Source organism: Pipra filicauda, unplaced genomic scaffold (assembly GCF_003945595.2).
Source record: "Pipra filicauda isolate LSUMZ 115617 unplaced genomic scaffold, ASM394559v2 scaffold243_size1161148_pilon, whole genome shotgun sequence".
Classification (NCBI taxonomy): domain Eukaryota; kingdom Metazoa; phylum Chordata; class Aves; order Passeriformes; family Pipridae; genus Pipra; species Pipra filicauda.
Genome location: NW_024104358.1, coordinates 218,828 through 238,195, shown reverse-complemented (window position 1 = coordinate 238,195; position 19,368 = coordinate 218,828). Strand labels below are relative to the sequence as shown.

The 19,368-nt window shown below is 39.6% G+C and overlaps 1 protein-coding gene across 1 annotated transcript in view; it reads left to right on the top strand.

Annotated features, from left to right (window-relative positions):
- Positions 1 to 692: 692 nt before the first annotated feature.
- The window catches only part of EIF3H (eukaryotic translation initiation factor 3 subunit H), an 86,512-nt gene continuing 67,836 nt past the window's right edge, over positions 693 to 19,368 (top strand). Inside the window, exons 1-2 of the mRNA XM_027730575.2 lie at positions 693 to 831; positions 17,113 to 17,269. Coding sequence (XP_027586376.1) covers positions 712 to 831; positions 17,113 to 17,269 — 277 coding nt within the window. The 5' untranslated portion in view covers positions 693 to 711. The remainder of the gene's footprint in view (positions 832 to 17,112; positions 17,270 to 19,368) is intronic.

The following is a 19,368-nucleotide window of genomic DNA, read 5'->3' as shown; positions in this document are numbered from 1 at the left end:
CAACACAAACTCACTCCTGGGAATTGAACAAATAGTCGATACTTCAGGCATTTGTGTCTAATGTTCAGACCATCCCCCTATACCCGGCACTGGTGAGGCCTCAAATCCTGTGTCCAGTTTTGGGGCCCTCACTACAAGAAGGACACTGAGGGGCTGGAGCGTGTCCAGAGAAGGGCAGCAGAGCTGGTGAAGGGTCTGGAGCACAAGTCCCACAAGCAGCTGAGGGAGCTGGGGGTGTTCAGCCCAGAGGAGGCTCCAGGGAGACCTCATCGCTCTCTAGAACCGCCTGAAAGGACGCTCTTGCCAGGTGGGGGTCAGTCTCTTCACCCAGGTAAATGAGAGGACAGAATGAGAGGAAATGGCCTCAAGCTGCACCAGGGGAGGTTCATGTCGGACATCAGGAAGAATTTACAGCAATGGCTGTTAAACATTAAAATGGGCTGCCCAGGGAGATGGTGGAGCCTCCGTCCCTGGAGATGTGTAAGGAAAGACTGGACATGGCACTTAGTGCCATGGTCTAGTTGACAAGGTGGTGATCGGTCACAGGTTGGACTCGATGATCTCTGACTGGGAAGCACAGGGCACGGCTGTCCCCGGGCACACCGAGCTAGGGCCTCGTTCCCGCCCGGGGCCGCTTCTTCGCGCACCGCCCCGGCCATTTGGCCGCTTCCTGTGCGCCGTGTTTCTCTTTCCGGCCGTGCGGGGACAGCGATGGCGTCGCGCAAGGAGGGCCCGGGCGCTGCCGGCGGCGGCTTCGGTGCCAGCAAGGGCAAGGGCAAAGCTGCGGCTGCGGGAGACTCGGCCGTCAAGCAAGTGCAGATCGACGGGCTGGTGAGCGGAGGGCCCGGGGCCGCCGCGGGCGGGGGGCGGGCGGGGCGGCCGCGTGGAACCGCCAGCGGGGCCGGTCCGTGGGGCAGTGCCGGGAGCGGGGCCGCCTGAAGGGCAGGAACGGCCTCATCCTCTTGCTGAGCCTCCCGTGCCGGGCTCCCCCTGCTCGTCCCAGGGCTGGGAGCGGCTCCCGTCCGGTGTGAGCGAAGGTCGGACCAGGGCAGAGAGTAAATTAAATTGCCTTTAAATGCCCCCTCTCATCCCTCAGCTCCGCCGCCCCGTGCCCGGGTTTGCCGGTTCCAGCTTTCACGCCTCAGACTCGCCACACACTCAGAAAGCTGCGCAGGTGTACGAGGTGACAAGCACGGCGGGTTTTTCCCTCCCCGTTGTGCTTTATGCCGTCCCTGCCAGGGCTGCAGCACCGGTTGCTTTTGCTTAATGAGAAATAAAGTAACCTGGCGGGTTGGAGGGACGTATCAGAGAACGGAGTCATCCTGATACAGACAATCCATGCAGACCTGGAATAGAAGAACATCTCCTAAAGCTGATTCTTGGCTTTGCTGCTGCCTCTTCGTGTGTTGGTTCATGTCTTATCAGTTGGTAATACTATTAATGACATAGAAAGGAAGAGTTACTTCTGAAGGGTAGAAGCACTGTTTATTACTTCATTGTCTTTGCCAAATGTCAGTAGAACACTGTGCAGCTGAAGCAGGAAGGAGAGAATTGGTGCCCTGGTTATGAGAAGGAACATCATAGTTTTGAGAGAAACTTTAGAGCCTGCTTGGCATTTATTACTGAAAGTCTTCAGTCCTTGTCCTGGAGTTACATAGTGGAGAAAATATTTGGGAAGAGAAAGAATAACTTATTTGTGTGTAGTAGGTTTTGTGAAAGAGAAAACTTGAATTATAGTTTTGTGCACTGTCCTGTCCAACTGTCTGTGTGTCCATGACTTTGGTGTATGGAACATTTTCAAGGAGTGGTGAAAACTGACTGTGAAATGCCCTAAAAATCTAGCAGTGGATGTCAGACTGCTCCTGCTCGGGCTGGTGCCAGACAGTCAGTGTGGGTGTGTGGCTGTTTATTAGCAAGTTTAAGAGAACAGTGAAAAAGGGAATAGTTAAGAGCAGGATACAGAGCCTTAATTCCATTTCTGTGCAATCAGTTTTGAACTTTGATAACAACTGTTAAATCTGATTTATTTTGTTCCTGCTTTAAAGAAATAAAGAGAACAGGTGTTTAAAAACTGTTCTCTATCAGATGTATAATCTGCTTTGTGAGCTGCTGTTGGTTCAGATCAACTGTGAATGGCCCTGATGGTCTCCTTACAGTCCAGCAAATGCCTTTGAGTACTTTCTGTTTCATGCTTTTTTCCCCCCCTTGTCCTTGTGTGTTCTCCTGGTGCAGCTCAGTGGTGCCTCTTGCATGGAGTCCTACAGAGGGAGGTGGAAGCTTTCACCTTCCCACCTGCTGGAGATGTGTCTTACACAAAGTGTTCTCAGGACACTGACGGTGTGGTTCATAAACTTCCGTGATACCTATGAGGGAGCAAAATGTTGGCATAAATTTGCTTGCTTTGTAAACAAAGAGGCTTCTGTTGCAAATCCTTCAAGTATCTTACTGAAATCTGCTAAAATGTTCCTAATATTTCACTGTGCTCTCACAAAGTAACAAGAGTACACTTCCCCACTCACCAGGGATGAGTTAAATACAGTGATCTCTAGAACAAGCACAAGCTGACACTACTAATGATTATTACTAAATATATCAAAAGCAGATCACAATATTCCGTAAAAGGAAGAGCAGAAATCTCATCTTTCTGTTTATTGTGTGGTTTAAACTGCAGGACACGGTCAGTTCAATCATTCAGAAGACAACCAGTTCCAAAAAGAGAGGACATCAAACATGGCTTGTTTAACAACGTCGACGGCTCTGGACCCACATGCAATCAGTGTTTTTTCCTCTGTTGTAAAAGCAGCTGGATAGAGTCCATTTCCTTTGATGCTGTAGTCATTCCTGTACTCCTACACTGGATGAAGAACAATACCCACTTTTGCTTACTGTGCCTTACAAAAGGCATTCCTTATTCAAAACTCCCAATATAATTGTATGCATAGATAATTCCTGTCTGCTATAAATTTCTCAAAAATTAATCAGAAAACAATACAATCTTCTAGATATTAAAACCAAAATAAATTACTCTAATAGCATTAATATTTCAAGAAGTGAATTTAACCTATCTTACTAGTTAGGATTTCATTGTTTGTTTTTACTCTTGACGTGGCAGTACTTCTAAATTTGTTAGTTTGTTACCTGAAAAGCTGCACTTGATCTAAATCCAAATTACACCATATGTAGTGAAATAAGGAATTAATCAGATTAAAATAAGAAGTTAACTCTGGGTTGTTGTATTGTACCAAATTTAAAAAGGAGGCCCGAAAGTAAGTATTGCTGCATCATTATGTGCTATGTTTTAAGGTAAATATTGGAGATTTTATACTTTACTGTTCCTCTGAAATAACAAGCTTTCTAAACATACTTTCACATTCTCACATACGGAGAAGACTAATACATCCAGTATTTGTTCCAGCTGCCTAATTCTGTGAGCATTTGAATATACATTTAGGTGTCCTTCTTAAATTTTGTATAGAGCTTAAGTTAAAGTACCTTTGTAAGTTTATTTATATTAAATACAAACATGCATCGGCTAAAACATAAATATGTCAAGAAGATGGTTAGAAGTTGTAGGCCTTGTCTGCATTTGTGCACCTCCAGCACTAGTGTGGCTGTAGTGCAGATATTTCTCTTGTGTCAGATATGACTGATTTAATCAAAGATTGTTACTTTAAGCTTCATTGCATCATCCCTAGTTTGGTGATGGTGCAGTATGCCCAGTGCTTTGTATTCTTACCTGTGGTGTGTAGAAGGTTTATCTGTTTATTTATTTATTTATAAAAATATAGGTAAGAATGTGTGAGTCTGCCTTTTTAAAAACACCCTAACATCATTATTGAATTCTTTTTCAGTAGTTACTCTACTCATAATTGTGATATTTAGGTTGCTTGTGCCATGTTTTCTTATTACCAGCCATTTTTGCCTTAAAGATGTAGGATTGACTAGACTGTATTCCCAGCTAGGGATAGGGAAAGCCTAGTTAGCTTCTTGGGTGAGGAGCCCTTTAGGGTGATATGTTTGATCATAGTAAATTAAATAAGGTACCATGATTGCTGAAAATCAGTTTTTGAGGCTTATCTTGCAAATGTTTGCTTAAGCACTTTTTAAAATTCTAACTTTTGACACTCTAGGAAAGAAAGCAATCAATATCCATAGTATTTGAGTAATTTTTAGTACCAGTGAAGCCTGTATTGAACTGGCTAAAAATCTCTTGACATTTCTTAAGTTGTAAATATTGTGCCTTTCCTAGCATTTCTTCTGCTTTTTTTCCCCCCCTTCTATACCCTTTTTGAAGAATGCACAGAGAGTGTGTTCTACCTGCTCTTCTCTGTACAGTTTCTTGACACTGCAGAGCTGTAGAATAGGATTTTAGGGCATAATGTCCTTTAGGCTGTATTGTGTTTTGTGTGTTCTCTAAAGGAGTTAAAATGGAATTTTAAGTTGAAGTTTAATCTAGTTGACTTTTCCTTGACCTGTTTCCCTAAAAAATTAGATCAGATTATGCTGGCTCTGAGAGTTAGTGTGTGAAGTGAATACTGGCTTAATGTGTTCATGGATACCTTGAAGCATAGAGAAGACAGAGGCGCTTTGTTTTATGCGCTATTAATCTTCATGTACAATGAGTTGCGTGAGTCTAACCCAGAGGGGAACTTCTGACATATAATCTATGCTTAAATTCAGAAGAGAAAGCATTATTGTGTGCTGGTAAGTTGAAAGGGCAAGAACTTCCTTGGAATGTAACACTTTTCAGGCTTAGTGAAGATTTCTTAAACTGCAGTGGGTAAAGTACCCACATCGTGATGGTGTGAGGACGCAGATTTTGTCAGGGGATAGCAGGTATACTTGCTAACAAAGCATAAACTTTATATGATTTGTAAGAGCGCAGTGGTGCACTTGGCATCTCATAAGTGTCATGGTAAGTGTACTCAAGTGAGGCATTTAAAACCAGAACATCTGGTATCGCTTCATACCGTGAAACTCGCGTGCTGACAAAAGGAGTTAATCTAAATGTGGAGGGGGCTTAAATGTGTTGAGCAGTGTTACACTTCAAGGCTTTAAGGGGAAAATCTTATTTCAAAACAGGCTTTTCTTTTTTTGCTCAATGCAAGGAGAAATAATGTGTTGCCTTCTACAGTGCTGTCATTAAGAGTTAAACTTCTCATTATATTTTGTCCCTCTTGTGCATATCAGGCTGGTCTCTTATGTGGTAATTGTGTATGCATAGCTTCTGTGAAAGCAGTAAATTGTGCTCTTGTGATTTCTATTTGGTTGTGTTAATACCGAGGAAAAGAGTATTTCCACCAAATATGTTTCAAATAACTTCCTACATTTTAGTGATGAGAATATTATATCTGAAACACAGCAGGTAATAAGCATTACCTTTGTATCCTATTTAGGTGTTAACTTTGACTCTGTGAGTGGGGAGGTGACAAGTGCTGGCTTTGTTGCTGGGGTAGTGCATTATGTCCTCTTGCACACTGAAACCTTGTTAAATGTTCTCCTTTGGTTTTCAGTTTGTAAGAGAATTAGACCTTTGCAGCTGATGTACATCACAGTGTAGTTGAGGGAAGTGTATGTGGTACAGGAGGCCACAGAGAGGAAATCAGCACGTACAGATACTGAAAGGCCCTTGGTGGTGTGTATGAAGTGAACAACTTCTAGACCCTATTCCGCCTTAGGACTTTTTCTTCCATCTTTTAATTAAATCTTACTGACCTTATGACAGGCCTTGTAGGAAGAGGATCAAGTCTCTTGTTTTTGGATATTTGTATTTGTATATTTTTGGATATGGCTACTTTGTATGTTGTTTTTCCGTATTTACGCACAAGCTCAAAATATGTTCTCAGTGATGGTACAGCTTTGACCATGCTGTTCTTTCATATTACTTTTAGTCTTCTGGCAGCATTAACATTGCAGAGATGTGATACTGGCTTTACAACAGTGCTCAGCGGTTTGATAGAGTTACCATGTAACAGAATGGCATCAGCTTAATGAAAAGTAAATAAATTGTTAGTGTACTAAATGGAAAAAAATAATCAGGCTCATATAATAAATACTCCTGTTAGTATTTTTAAAGCTCTTCAGTAATCTAAGACCAAGACAATGGAACTTACCTTTGATAATGTCTTTTGTAATATGCATACACAAAGTTACTTAAGCATAAATGTAGGAATATTTTTGAATTACTTGTATATGAATATTTATTTCAGGTAAGCATTTTACTAATTTCTTTTGTCTTAATCAAATTTTAAAGTTAATACAGAGGCTTATTTTCTCTTCAGACCGGAGTTTCAAGATGCAGCTGACGTTTGCTGTATGCATGCAATAACAGGCTAGTTCTCTTTTATAAATATTTGGGGTTTTTCTGGAAAATGAGTGTTAGGATGTTGCTTTGAGCATATAAGGCTTGTCAGTCTTTGCCTTTGTTCTGTTCACGCTTTGTATTCTGCTTTGCAGTCTGTTCCTTGGCATCATTCCTGTTCCATGGAGCCCATATCTGTGCAGTAAGCACTATGCATACCTCTTTGTGTTAGGCAAGTGTTCTTTGGTGTTTAGGATCTTGGAGGTGCAAATCACTTGTCAATATTTGGGATTTTTTATGTGTAGCTGAGGAAGAATTCTGACAAAATCCTTCACCAATATAGGGCTGAGTTTTGAGCACTTAGGACTCGGGGTTTTTTTACTATTACATTACTATCAATGCAAAAAAGAAATAAAGACTGTTTTAGAGCTTTTTGAACTTTAAATGACACTTAGGGTATTTACTGCAGCTGTCATCACTCCTTGGGAACAATTTGAAAGCTATACTGCTTTCTCCATTGGCTTTCTCAGTGATAAAATTAGAATGGTTGTTTTTAATCTCACTGTCACAGTAGCTGTTATTAGAAGTGGAAGTCTTCTGGAAGTAATTTTCATGTGGCAGATCTCTGACGTTCAAGTTTGGTGTGTTTTTTTCTCAATTTTACACTTTTTTCTCAGGGAAACTGAGACTCTCTCCAGGCTTGGTTCTCTGGATTGCACTGACTGTTACTAGGAGGATCCGTCTCTGTTGCCTTAGCACATAACCAAGTGTTTGCCAAAAAGGCTGAGTGCTTCAATGTGGAAAAAATTGTTGTGTAAAAGGTTATAAATTATTAAAGTGACATGGAAGTCATGTCCGGTAGGGATTTTACTGGTTACTTGGAAGCATCTGTTGAATGCATATGGAAATCGTGCTTTAAAGACACACCCTTAAATAGTATATTATATGTATTCTGGTTTTGTTTTGCAGGACATGGTTCTTGAAAAAGATCAGTAGTCTCAGATAAGCCCTCACTCCCTGCTTCCCATCTAGGTCTACCCTATTTTACTAGTTTTTGACGCTCAAATAGGTAAGGGTAACTATCTTGCAGTTTTTATCTTCAAAATGGTAACACTCTGGCACAATCTGATTAAAGAATAAGCTGCTAAATGAAGTTGCTACTGCTACTTTTGGCTGTCATCTTCAAATCTTTTCACAGAAAGCTACTAGAAGTTGATGCTGAAGAGAAAACCTTATACTTGCAAATACACTCCCAGCTCAGTGAGCACTGTGAATGGTTGAAGGATGGTGAGTCACTAATAGACAGAACATATGTATCGACTGTATGGTGAAGTGTGAGCGCAAGGCTCTGCTGTTTCAAGCAGAAAATGTTGAAACTGTGCCTGCCTCTACCGCTTCTATATAGTTTCCATATGTTGTGCTCTGAAGGAGTGTATTCATCAGCTTTCATTCTTGAAATGATGGTTAAGTATTGAATTCATTAAAAATAATAAATATAAATTGTATTGGCGATTTACAAAAATTGCCTGAAGCACTGAATGTTTTCAAAAGATTTGAGTTCAGTGAGATTTGGGAAATAGGAGAAATAATATACTAACTAGTCCTGGGGAAATGCTCCATCCCACTTGTAACTAGCAGAATTTTGGATGTTGATATTATTACAACCCTATCACTGCCTCCTGACAGTGTGCTAATAACATCTAATGCCCTGCCACTGCAGGATTGAGGTCCTGGGGCTGCCTTACAGAAATGTTTCTACAAGGAAGTGATTCTACAGTGCCTGTGGCCCTGATGGTTTCCATGGGAATACGCATGAATGCATATACTGTGAAATGTGTTATGAGACTTTGTATTGCAGAGAAATACATTATACCAGTGTGTGAACACAGCAATGGAGAATTTAAATACACAAGTGTAATGGTGCATTTTTACTTACACTGAGGCCATATTTAAGAGGACTAATGGCTTGTGATTAACCATGGGGATGGTTGTTAACTTGAACTGCTGTGCAGTATGAAAGAACCCCCAAAATACAGTGGGATCAAAATCAGGAAGAGATTGGGGTCTATTTGGTAAAACACACCTCGATTAACATTCAGTATTTTCCTATGTTTTAATAAACTTCTCTTTTCTCCACAGTTTAATTAGTTTTTCCTTTGATGTACTGCCATTTGTGTTTAACTTCCTCCCTTTGCAAGAACAAGCAGTTCACTTGGACATGAGTAAATAAATGACTTAAGCAGATATTTCATGGTACCTACAAGACATTAGCTGATGAATGCAGGTTCCTGGCAGAGTCAAGGAAAAACACAGCCTATGAAAAACCAACATACCTCTAACCAAAACACAGTAATCTTCCTTCTAATGTTGTACTTGTACAGAAACAGGCTCAATGTCTGTACCGTTTCAGTTCTTCAGGCTGAATTTCACCTGCCTGTGTGTCTCAGTTTGTCTTTTCTGTTTTATATTTTAGATAAGGTATTCACCAATTTTAGTTCTAGGTATTAAGAAATCGTTTGTTTCATATTCCGTGTCTTGTTTTTTCTGAAATCAGTGATTTTTATAATTTGGAGTAGCTTTTTTTAATAGGCTTTATGTTGTCTTTTTTTTTAAATATCTGTGACTTTTAAAGTATCCCAGTAACAGAATGGGTGAGCAGCTAATCCACGTGTACAGCAGCTTAGTGTGCTTCCAGTAAATAGTGTCTGTGTCTATCACTTGGCAGTGTCTGTAGTGAATCTGGACTTGCACTGTGAGAATGACCACCTCTGTTGGAAGCCTGGGGCTGTTGAAAGGGGCAGGGAGGCTGTATGGATGTAGAGGAAGGCCCTCTGCATCCTGATAGGAGGGTTTCCCTCTTGCTTAAGGGAAATTCTAGGGCTCTTGAATCACAGCAGTTTGGAAGTAATTCTTTTTAAAAAGAGAGATAAAGCAACTGAAGAAGTGGGTACTTACCAAGTATTTTCTGTGGGGCATTTTCTGGTGGTGGTTGAAGCTTGAGTTCAGTTTGCATTAAATTGCTGCTGAGCTACACAGAATCTGTGCAAGAGAATTACAGAAAGTTAAAAATGAACTGAATGTCTACTTTTCCTAGACTGAGCTTCGGGGTAAGCAAGGTAGAGTTTTTCCAGCCATGCCCCAAACAGTGCATATAAGCAGTTAATGTTCAGGAAGGAGTGATAAAATGCTTCGTGGCCTGTTACTGACTTAGAATTGTGCTTTGAATCAGCCATTTACTGAGATAAAATGGCAAGGTCTGTTATATCTGGCTTAATGCTATGTATGGATGTTATCATCTTCTTTGTTCTGTTGGGAAAAAACCCAACCAAACACTGCAGGAAAGTGTTAGAGGGCTAGTTAGTGTGAGTTAGTTGGTTACAAACAAGAAGTAATATGGAAAACCATCTAGATTCCTATAATTACAGAATGAAATGGTTCCTAAACCAAGATGTAGTAGGCAGAAAATATTTGTTAAATCAACAATCTGATGTGATTTCAGTAGTTTTCTTAAGCCTCCTGCATGTTGTGGAGCAGCAAGGTTACTAATGTTCCCTGTTGTAGTTGAGTCATCTAAAATCTTGAGGTTTACAAACTAAGCAGGTGCTATTGTACCAAGTGATGTAATAAGTCACCCAGGGAACAAAAAGGTTTGGATGCTTCTCATACGCTTCCTAATACTCAAAAATATTCAAATAGAAGCATATAACATCATCCCCCCATAGTTCAAGATAGACTATTTTCCATTCAATTTAACATGAATTTCCAAAATCATTTGGTACTGAAGGCCTGCATGAGACAAAATCAACAGACTCCTATAATTTATAATTTCAGTATGAAAATATATGTAGCAGCCCCTGCTCAAGAACCACCTCAGATCAATACGCATTGTTCACAGTTGATGAATTTAGGCTCAGCTCCAAGACACTTCCACTCTCGTCAAGAGGAGATTTTGATGTTTGCACCCACTTGAAATGGTATGAAATAGCACGTGTCATTCCATTATGCTTCCTATATAAGTACTGTTTTTAAGCCCCAAATTTCTGTCAAGTTCAGAAGTAAGATTTTAACATCTGGTGTTGAATTAGCTGTGAGTGACATAAAATGTGAGCTTACTATTTCAAGAACTATATTTTCAAAGGCTTTATAAATGTTGGTGTTTAGACTCTAGCAAGTCAAGATAAAGGTAAAATATTGTGGGGCGTTCAAGGTCTTCTGTCCAAAAGATGACTGTTACACTTCCTGGACAGAACAGTGAGGGCTAAGGCTTGTTATTTCTGAAGTTGCTATTCAAAACAACATTTTTCTGAAGTTGCCTTGCTTTTCAAGTCTACTCAGTTTTGTCCTTTTGGCTTTAGATTTTTGGACAGGATGTTCAGATTAAGTATCTTTCTGATTATTCTCAGGGAATTAAAATACCTTTTTTTTGGCCACCAATCGTAGTTAGGACTGAAGATATCTGGCAAAGCAATTACTTTAAGATGTTGAAGGTCTTAATGGAAACCAGTACTTTTTTATTTATTTTTTTTTTTTTACTTCTCCTGTATTAAAATTGGTCTAATGGTTTAAGAGCTTTTATTCCAAAGTTAAGCACAAAGAAGAAAAGAATAAATGTTTAGACCTCTGCCATGTCAGGAATGGTCAGAAATGCAGTACTGTTGCATAAGAGAATCTAGAAAAATTCGAAGATCTCTGCAGATGAGCTATAATATGCATTTAGGTGAATTTGGTGTTTGTCAGTAGAGATTGTAAAATTTCTCAAGATTAGTATAACATGTGAAATTCAGTTTCACCTCTAATCTTCAGTTTCATAGAATGGTTTGGGTTGGAAGGGACTTTAGGGATCATCTAGTTCCAACCCCCCTGCCGTGGGCAGGGACACTTTTCACTAGGTCAGGTTACTCAGAGCCCTGTCCAGCCTGGCCTTGAACCTCCAGGGATGGGGCATCCACAGCATCTCTGTCCAACCTGTTCCAGTACCTCACTGCTCTCACAGTAAAGAATTTTTCCTAATATCTAATCTAGACCTACTCTTCTGTCAGTTTGAAGCCATTTCCCCTTGTTCTGTCACTACATGCTCCTGTAAAAGGTCCCTCTCCAACATTCTTGTGGGCTCTCTTCAGGTACTGGCCTGCCACAATTGGGTCATGCCAAAGCCTTCTCTTTTTCCAGGCTGAACAAACCCAATTCTCTCAGCCTTTCCTCATAGGAGAGGTGCTCCATCCATCTAATAACATGGTGGCCCTCATTTGGACTCACTCCAACAGGTCTATGTCCCTCTTATGCTGGGGGCTCTAGAGCTGGATGCAGCACTTAGGTGGGGTCTCACAGGAGTGGGGTAGTGGGGCAGAATCACCTCTCTTCTGGGCCCTACTGCCCACACTGCTTTGGGTACAGCCCAGGCCATAATTGGCTTTCTGGGCTGTGAGTGCACCTTACCTGCTCATGTCCAGCCTCTCATCCATCAGCACCCCCAAGTTCTTCTCGGCAGGGCTGCTCTCAGTCTGTTCATCCTCACCCTGTTTTTGTACCGGGGGTTGCCCTGACCCAAGTGCAGCATCTTGTAACTGCTCTTGTTAAACCTCATAAGATTCCCATGGGCCCACTTCTCAAGTTTGTCCTGGCCTCTCTGGATGGCATCCTGTCCTTCAGGTCTGTCAGCTTCACCACTCAGCTTAGTGTTGACCTCATGCCATGGCTTTATTCTTGTTCATATCCAGCACCTATGAGACCAGGGTATCGACCTGTTGATTTTGTGCTTTTGACGTGTTATCTGTCACAATGCTTTCTAGAACCGGTTTCTGTGAAGTGTCTGTAAACATCTGTCTCCTTAATCATCTGGAGGAGAGTGTTATGTGTATTAGACATATGTTTTCTTACTCTTAATCGTTGCAATGGTATCTTTAATTTACTTCTGAGTTTCTTTTCTCCTGGCAGGAAAGTTGAGTCTTTCTGTTACTGTCTTATCAAGTGGTGCTATAGCCAGGAGACAAATCAGTTCAAGGCAAGTTTTTGCTTGGTCAGTTTCCAGAACTTGTCTTTTGTAAGCATAGGCTAAGCACTTATCTGTAGTGTGTAAAAACCTCATCTAGAACTATTAAAAATGTTAGCATGGTCCATGTTTCACTATAGCTAGTTTTTCCTATTTTTTTCTAAGTCTTTGTTTATTAAACAAAGCCATTCCATGCTTACTTGAGAATTTCAGAACTATTTAATTAAATTTCAATTTTGCATAGCTAATTGGTAAAGTTTCAGCACAACACCAGTTGTAGATTTGCTTTTGGTGTAGTGTGACTTGGGGAAGGGGACAGGGCCCCTAAATTAGTGAAAAATTTGATTTGTGAAATTTGGTATGTCTTCACGTGAATATTAATTGCTAAACAGTTCAACTCTCTTTCCAGAAGGGGCAGATATGCATTTTATGTGTAACAGGTAGATGTTGATTCTAGGCATCTTGAAGGTTAGCTCAAGTCAAACTCAATTGCATGAGTCATTGTTAGTAATGATAGTTGAGATGGATCCATTTACAAAACTGCATTATCAGTTCTGTCTTGAACTTGGCTTATGCTAGAATTTTAAGTAAAATTGCTCATACTGTAACACTTAAATATAAAAGTTCGTGGTTTGAGTTTTAAGAATTCATGGAGAAGGCTCATTGTGTGGTATGGATGTATTCAAAATATATCAGACATTATTATCAGTGATAGCTTTCAAGACCCTCTTGCCAAGCTAAATGTTGATCACAGTTTCACTGGTGTTAAATACCGAGAGGATGTGAGTGTCATGGCACCTTCCACATGGATGCCCATGTCAGTTATGTTTGGTTTGCAAACATGACACGGTGTTACTTCGACTCTCTCCTCATCCTCTCCCCAGATGATGACAATTGGTGGTAGCGGTTGTGCCCACAAAGCTTTCTGGGGTGGCAAAAGGCACTTTAAAAAAGCATTTAAAAAGATTTAAATACTTGATTTAAGATTGTAGATCAGCGTGTCACATCATGTATCCAGTGGGCTAACAGCAGCTCTCTCCTTTGATTTCACATGTGTAAGACATGACACAGGTACTGGAAATCTGGTTGCAATGTGGTGACGTTCAGCTCTCTGGAACAGAGTCCTGAATGAATCATCAGTGCTTTGATTTGCTGTTGTCTGTCTGTCGAGAAATGCAGAAATGTGCATCTTGGCATATTAGTGTCCCTACAGCGGGATCTTCCCGGGACCCCCAAAGGCTCACCAGGCTTCAGCTGAGGGTTCATGTTACACGTAGTTCTGTAATGAGGTAAAACTTCGGAAATTAACAACCATGATGTTGGGATGTTGCCAAAGTTAAAATTTGGCCTTATACAGTTAAAATATGTATCTTTGATGTTCTTAATAGGTTCAGAATGGCGCCTTTTTTTTTTTTTGTAGTATGACTTCATTCTTAATGTTGGAACAGTGCTTTGAAGATCTGGAGATTAGGAGCACTGCTGAACTGCAGGGTTTTTTTTTAGGATTAATGGCAATTAAAATCTGACAAGTGGCTACTCCAAGTGATTAAAATACTTTGGTATTTTAAACACTAAATTTACAAGACTGGGGGACTCCTGAGTTTTATGTAGGAGTTACTTGTATATCCTTTTCTAAAGAGTTGTTATGTACCTGAATATTTCTTATATGTTAATTTACTAAATCATACTGCATACAATTATTGACTTGTGTTCGGGGTATTAGAATTTAGAAATCTGGGTTTTTTTGTTATTTTATATATTTTCTCCTTGAGGACATAACCTTTCCTGGCTGCCCAGCTGCATTACTTAAATAAAAGTAACAGTTGAAATGTGGTTTGGTTACTGTTAATGTTGTGTAGCAGTGGCATAGCAGTGTCGGGTCTAAGGGTATTATAATTGTACAAAGGGGCAATATCTATTATTAGAGGAATAGATGGATGGGAATTGTAAATAGTGTTTGTAAGGGGAATCAGCATTGAATGAGAGATGGGTTATACTGGTGCAGTGATGTCATTTGAAAAAATTCTTATTTTTCAGAGTGTGTTGTATTACTTGCATTATTAATATTAATATTTCTTACATGTATTTTCAGACCAATAAAACTATTCTGATTCTGTTCCAGAGCTTCATAAACATAACATCTTTTTTTTTTTTTTTTTCCCTGAAATGTCTAGATACAAGTTAGTGCTCTTTTTTGGGGGATATATATAGTTTACTCAATATGAAGTATCAGAGGTCATGGCATTGTTTGTATAGTGGTCGGCTCTTCCTGCTGTATCTAGACTAGCAAATAAATGGCCACGGCATTTTTAGAGTTTGAAACTGGTCTTGTTATCACTAGAGGAATAGTTTTACTTTGCACCTGAAGGTCTTTTTTTAGTACAAGTTTCAGTGCACATTTCCTGCCTGGTCTTAGGGTAGTATTTTGATGGCAGGTTTTTCAAGATGAGTTTAAGAGAGTGTGTCATTAGATGCATCTTCTTATAAATTATTTTGGTAGCTAATGTATTCTCCGGTGCAGTCATAGACACGAAATTTAGTGACCTTCTCTGCTCCCTTTCTCAGACTCTGTTAGAAAACAAGGTTGCAGGTAGGCCTAAATCCCTGGGGTCTGTATCTCCCTGGATAGTGTCTGCTGTGATCTTCAGGCTGGAGATCAAAAACTGCAGACTTAAGTAATAATTTATTTGTAAATTGGGGTATTTGGTTAGCCTTTAGCAGTGTTGAAATCCTAGTTTTCTGTGGTTGAAAAATCATTGATACTCTGTAATAGCCCATGCTTGTTTCATTTGTGGCTGCTTTCTGTGAGTAATTATCATCAGGAACACTGCAGTAAAATTGGCATCGTATCACAAATGCTTCTGGAGTGAAATCGAACAGGCAAATAGTATTTCCAATAGTAGGGACAGTGCGTGTGCATAGAGAGCTCAGCAGCTAATGAGAAAAAGTGGAAAAGGTGAAGCTTACAAGATTGTGAAGATGCTGAGAATAATTTTATAGGAGGCAGAGAGCTTGCTGTGCCGTAATCTGGCAGGTTAGTTATGGATTCCTTGACTGTGGAAGACAGAGCTTATGGCAAGTGTATGATAAATCTGAACTTTACCCTAAATACAAGTTGAATATTATTTATGTGCTAGCTCTGTGGTACATTCATCTTCTACATCCAGGTGGTCTCAAAAAGGTGTTTGCTGTACTGCTTCCATCACTGTTAAATTCTGCTTCACCACCCACTGATCTTAATTTCCTTACTATTTTCTTATGAAATGAGGTGTATATAACCAGAGTATCTTTTTGTCTCTCTGGTCTGTAGACCTGTTTTAACAAATTAAATAAAGGTGTGGTGGCAAAAGACCTGAGTGACACATGTGAATGTGTATTGGAGTGAAATAGTGTTTTCTGCCGATGATCGAGAATCTCCAGTGCAAGTGTATCTGGATGCAAGAGGAGGCACAATTGAGTGATACTGTGAATAAACAAGGAATGAGTGGGTGTTAGTCCAGTTTATATCTAACTTAGTTGGAAAGAGGTGCTTCTTTTCAGTTCTACCTCCCTGCCCTGCCCCAGAGCAGGCTGTATATGAAGCAATTATTTTCCCATTTTAGCCAAAGAAGACAGTGAACTTGTAAAGAATTTCTATTCTTAGTCTCCGTTTTCTTCTATTTTACCTGTATTGTGGTGCTTTAAAACACATTAATGGTGTTTTAAAAATTGTGACATTTGCTAATCAACCAAGGAGAAAGCTAGGGACAAATATATGTTCCTCATGTGCAAGTATGAGCTTAACTTCTTTTTTTTCCCCCCACCTCTGTAGAATGTTCACTAAATACCAGTATTTATAAAAAATCTGTTTCCAGGGTGATTGAGCTGAAATCTGTTAAACTAGTCTGTTTGCCAACAGACATTCAGGTAGTATTACTTTAATGAAAATAATCATCAGACATTTTCTGTTGCGTTTTGAATGGATGGATTAGTGTTTAATGAACTAAACCCCACTTATGTGTAACAAACATGGGCAAAGCATAGCTTTTTTCAAGTCTGTGTTTGTGGTTGGTGTCTTACCTTATTCTAATTCTTGTTGTTGAGCGTAAAATGTTATTTGAGTGTAAATTGTTGCTAGCAAATGATTGACTGTTTTGAGTGGTTTTGTTCATACTGTTCCAATTTACAATATCATCTCATGAGAATGATTCATTGTAGAGTTCAGATTTAGGAAGGAAGTGTGAACTACATTGTTAAAAATATTATGAGTAATTTGTCCATCTTTTTTTTTCTCTGTTTTATCATTGATTTTTCTTAAATACCCTATGACACAGCCCAAAACATATAAATTGAACTGTATTTGAAGTAAAACTGCAGTGAGGTGTAATTTTAAAGGTTAATGCAACTGAAATTTGATGTGGTCTGCACCTTTTACAAAACTCGTACCAGTTTCCGCATAGTTACTCAAGGTGTTTTTGTTAGTTTCTTGTGCAGTGTTTCCCTCAAGAGGGAGCTTATTGGTGCTGCGAGATACTGTTAAAAGCTAACAGCAACAAGATAAAGTAAAAGAGGATCAATATTTCATTTTAGAATGGTGTTTCAGAAAATTGGTTTAGAACTGCATTTTGATGGTTCATTTAATGGACTTTTTTATTCTCCTATAATATTAGGATGGCTGCCTATTCCTCAACCTGTATTAAAATTGCTGGTGTTTAAGCCAGTAGCTCACTTGTTTTGCAGCTCTAATCTGTGCAACACTTCAACAAATTTAGAATTCCAGATATGTAGTTTGAGGACCAAAAAAATGCATTGCATATTATGATTTTCTTGTCTTGTATTCTAGGTTGTGTTAAAGATCATTAAACATTACCAAGAAGAAGGACAAGGGAATGAAGTGGTCCAAGGAGTGCTGCTGGGTCTTGTGGTGGATGACAGACTTGAAATCACAAATTGCTTCCCTTTTCCTCAGCATACAGAAGATGATGCAGACTTTGATGAAGGTAATGGTTACAGTTTTGCAAAACTTTAGGTAAAAAAGAAGATCCATACGGGCTAAAAGGGTTTTTTTCCCCTATAGTGAGCAGAAGCTTGTATGTACTCAGAGATATTTTTTAATATGATGTGAAGTATCAATGGGATAATTGCAATGCCATCCTGATTATCCAACTTAAAGCTTGTCTGTATAAGGAAAGTCATTGTGATAAATACTCTGTTATATGGACACACTTTAGGGTAAGACTGTCCACACAGGAAGGTACATTAGTTTCCTGTCTAGAATTCCAGTAGACTTTAAAGCTTTTTATGGAAGTGGCTGTGTGTACATGTGTGCATACACACACATGTGGATGTAGCTCAGCATGTAGATTCCTCTCTGGGTTTATTTGTATGTGTTATGTACTCGTGGAAAGCCTGGAGAGCGGAGCTTTCCAAGTATAAGAGGCTTTGGCTAACTGGAAATCTGGGTGATCTTTTTGCTTCTTGAAATGAGCTAGAAAGTAGCATTGGAGGTTTCTCTCTATTTCAGTGTTTCCTACTGATCCTAGTGGTCCTAGTGATGTTTTGTTCTTGACGCTGCAAGTCAATGTAATTAGCTGGACACAGAATGACATAAAATTTCTAGAGTAAATTTAAACGTCTTACAATTCTAATCTTGGTAATATATGCATGTGTGTGTGTATTTAATGATATTGGTAGAAAAACTTCTCTTTTAGGGCTTAAAGAGAGTCAGTTTAACTTCAAGAGTAACCAAAGAGGCAATATAGTCAAATTAGTTGCAGTTGGAAGCTTGATTCTATCTAATTTTGATAATTCAGTTTGAGTTTTAAATTTCAATAAGATTGCCTAATCTGGAAGTATAAACTTCTTTTTCTTGCTTATAATGAGATAAGGAATTATTAAGTTAATATTTTGTTTTATAACAAAAGAATCTCGAACCTTGCCTTTAAAGGAGAGATAATTTTAAGAATTCTTTACAACTTGGTAAGGTTTCTTAGCTGGCTTTTATCACTTCTTTTGTGGGATTATAGAGTTTTCTATAAGGAACATGCAAAACAAAAGGGAGTCTTAGTTTTCCTACATTGACATGGTGCTTGAGTCAGAACTCTATTTTGTTAAGGCCTAAAAAATGCTTTAAAGATTCCTTCTCTTCTAGAGCTCTTCAAAGGATTAAAGTAATCTAAATTCTTAATTGGAGCCCATGCTTCATGTTTTTTCTGTAGAAAATGGCTGAATTATTTCCATGTAGCTGATAGGTGAAATGAATTTCTTAGTTTCAGACAATTTCATAGTTTCAGTTTCTCACTGATGGATATCATGCTGAGCTGTAAGCTTGTGAGCTGATATGCAGAGTTCACCTGTTCCTGCCTGAAAGTATTCTTGATGCCAGTCTTTCTTTTTCCCTTTTTCACCAAGTAGGCAAGAATCCTGGCATTAAGTAAAGTCCAAAGTCAATGCTGGTGGAGCTTTCCTCACCTGGATCCCTTCACTTGTCAGCTTCTGTTCCCGTGCTGCGGGCACAGAAAGCGGAGCAGCCGGAGTGGGAAGGGAGCCTGTGGCAGTGGGGCTGATGCTGCCTCCAGCAGTGCTGGGGAGTCTGCAGCCAGGTCAGGGGAGCTTGGCTCTGCTGAGCCCTGTAAGCCAACCTCAGGAGACATTGTCTGTTGGTTTCCATCTTCCCTAGTCTCTGCTGTGTGGGTCACAGGGATGTTCTCTCTGTATTCTTCTCAGTGAAATACAGTTAAATAGACTGAACCATTCAGGAAGTGCACAGCACTCAGGTTTGTTCTGCATTCCTTTACTTGGGGCCTGTTCAGGCCTTTAACCTGTGTGGTAGAGCCTAGGGAAGATGAAAACCCGAACAAAATGTCTTTTGAGCATTCGGTATCTTTTTAGGCTCCTCAGAGTTTTCTTCTGTCTTGCCAATGTGAAAAACAATAATGTTTTATAAATACTCCTTGTTTGTTTTCCCTGGAGCTGTGTTTCCCTATGCAAGCATCCTGCCAGATTTTCAAAAGATTCTTTTTTTCTTCTAGATGCAGATAATTCAGAGAAATCTCTTGTTATGTGCCAGAACCTTAAAATTCAGGATGCTAAAAACTAA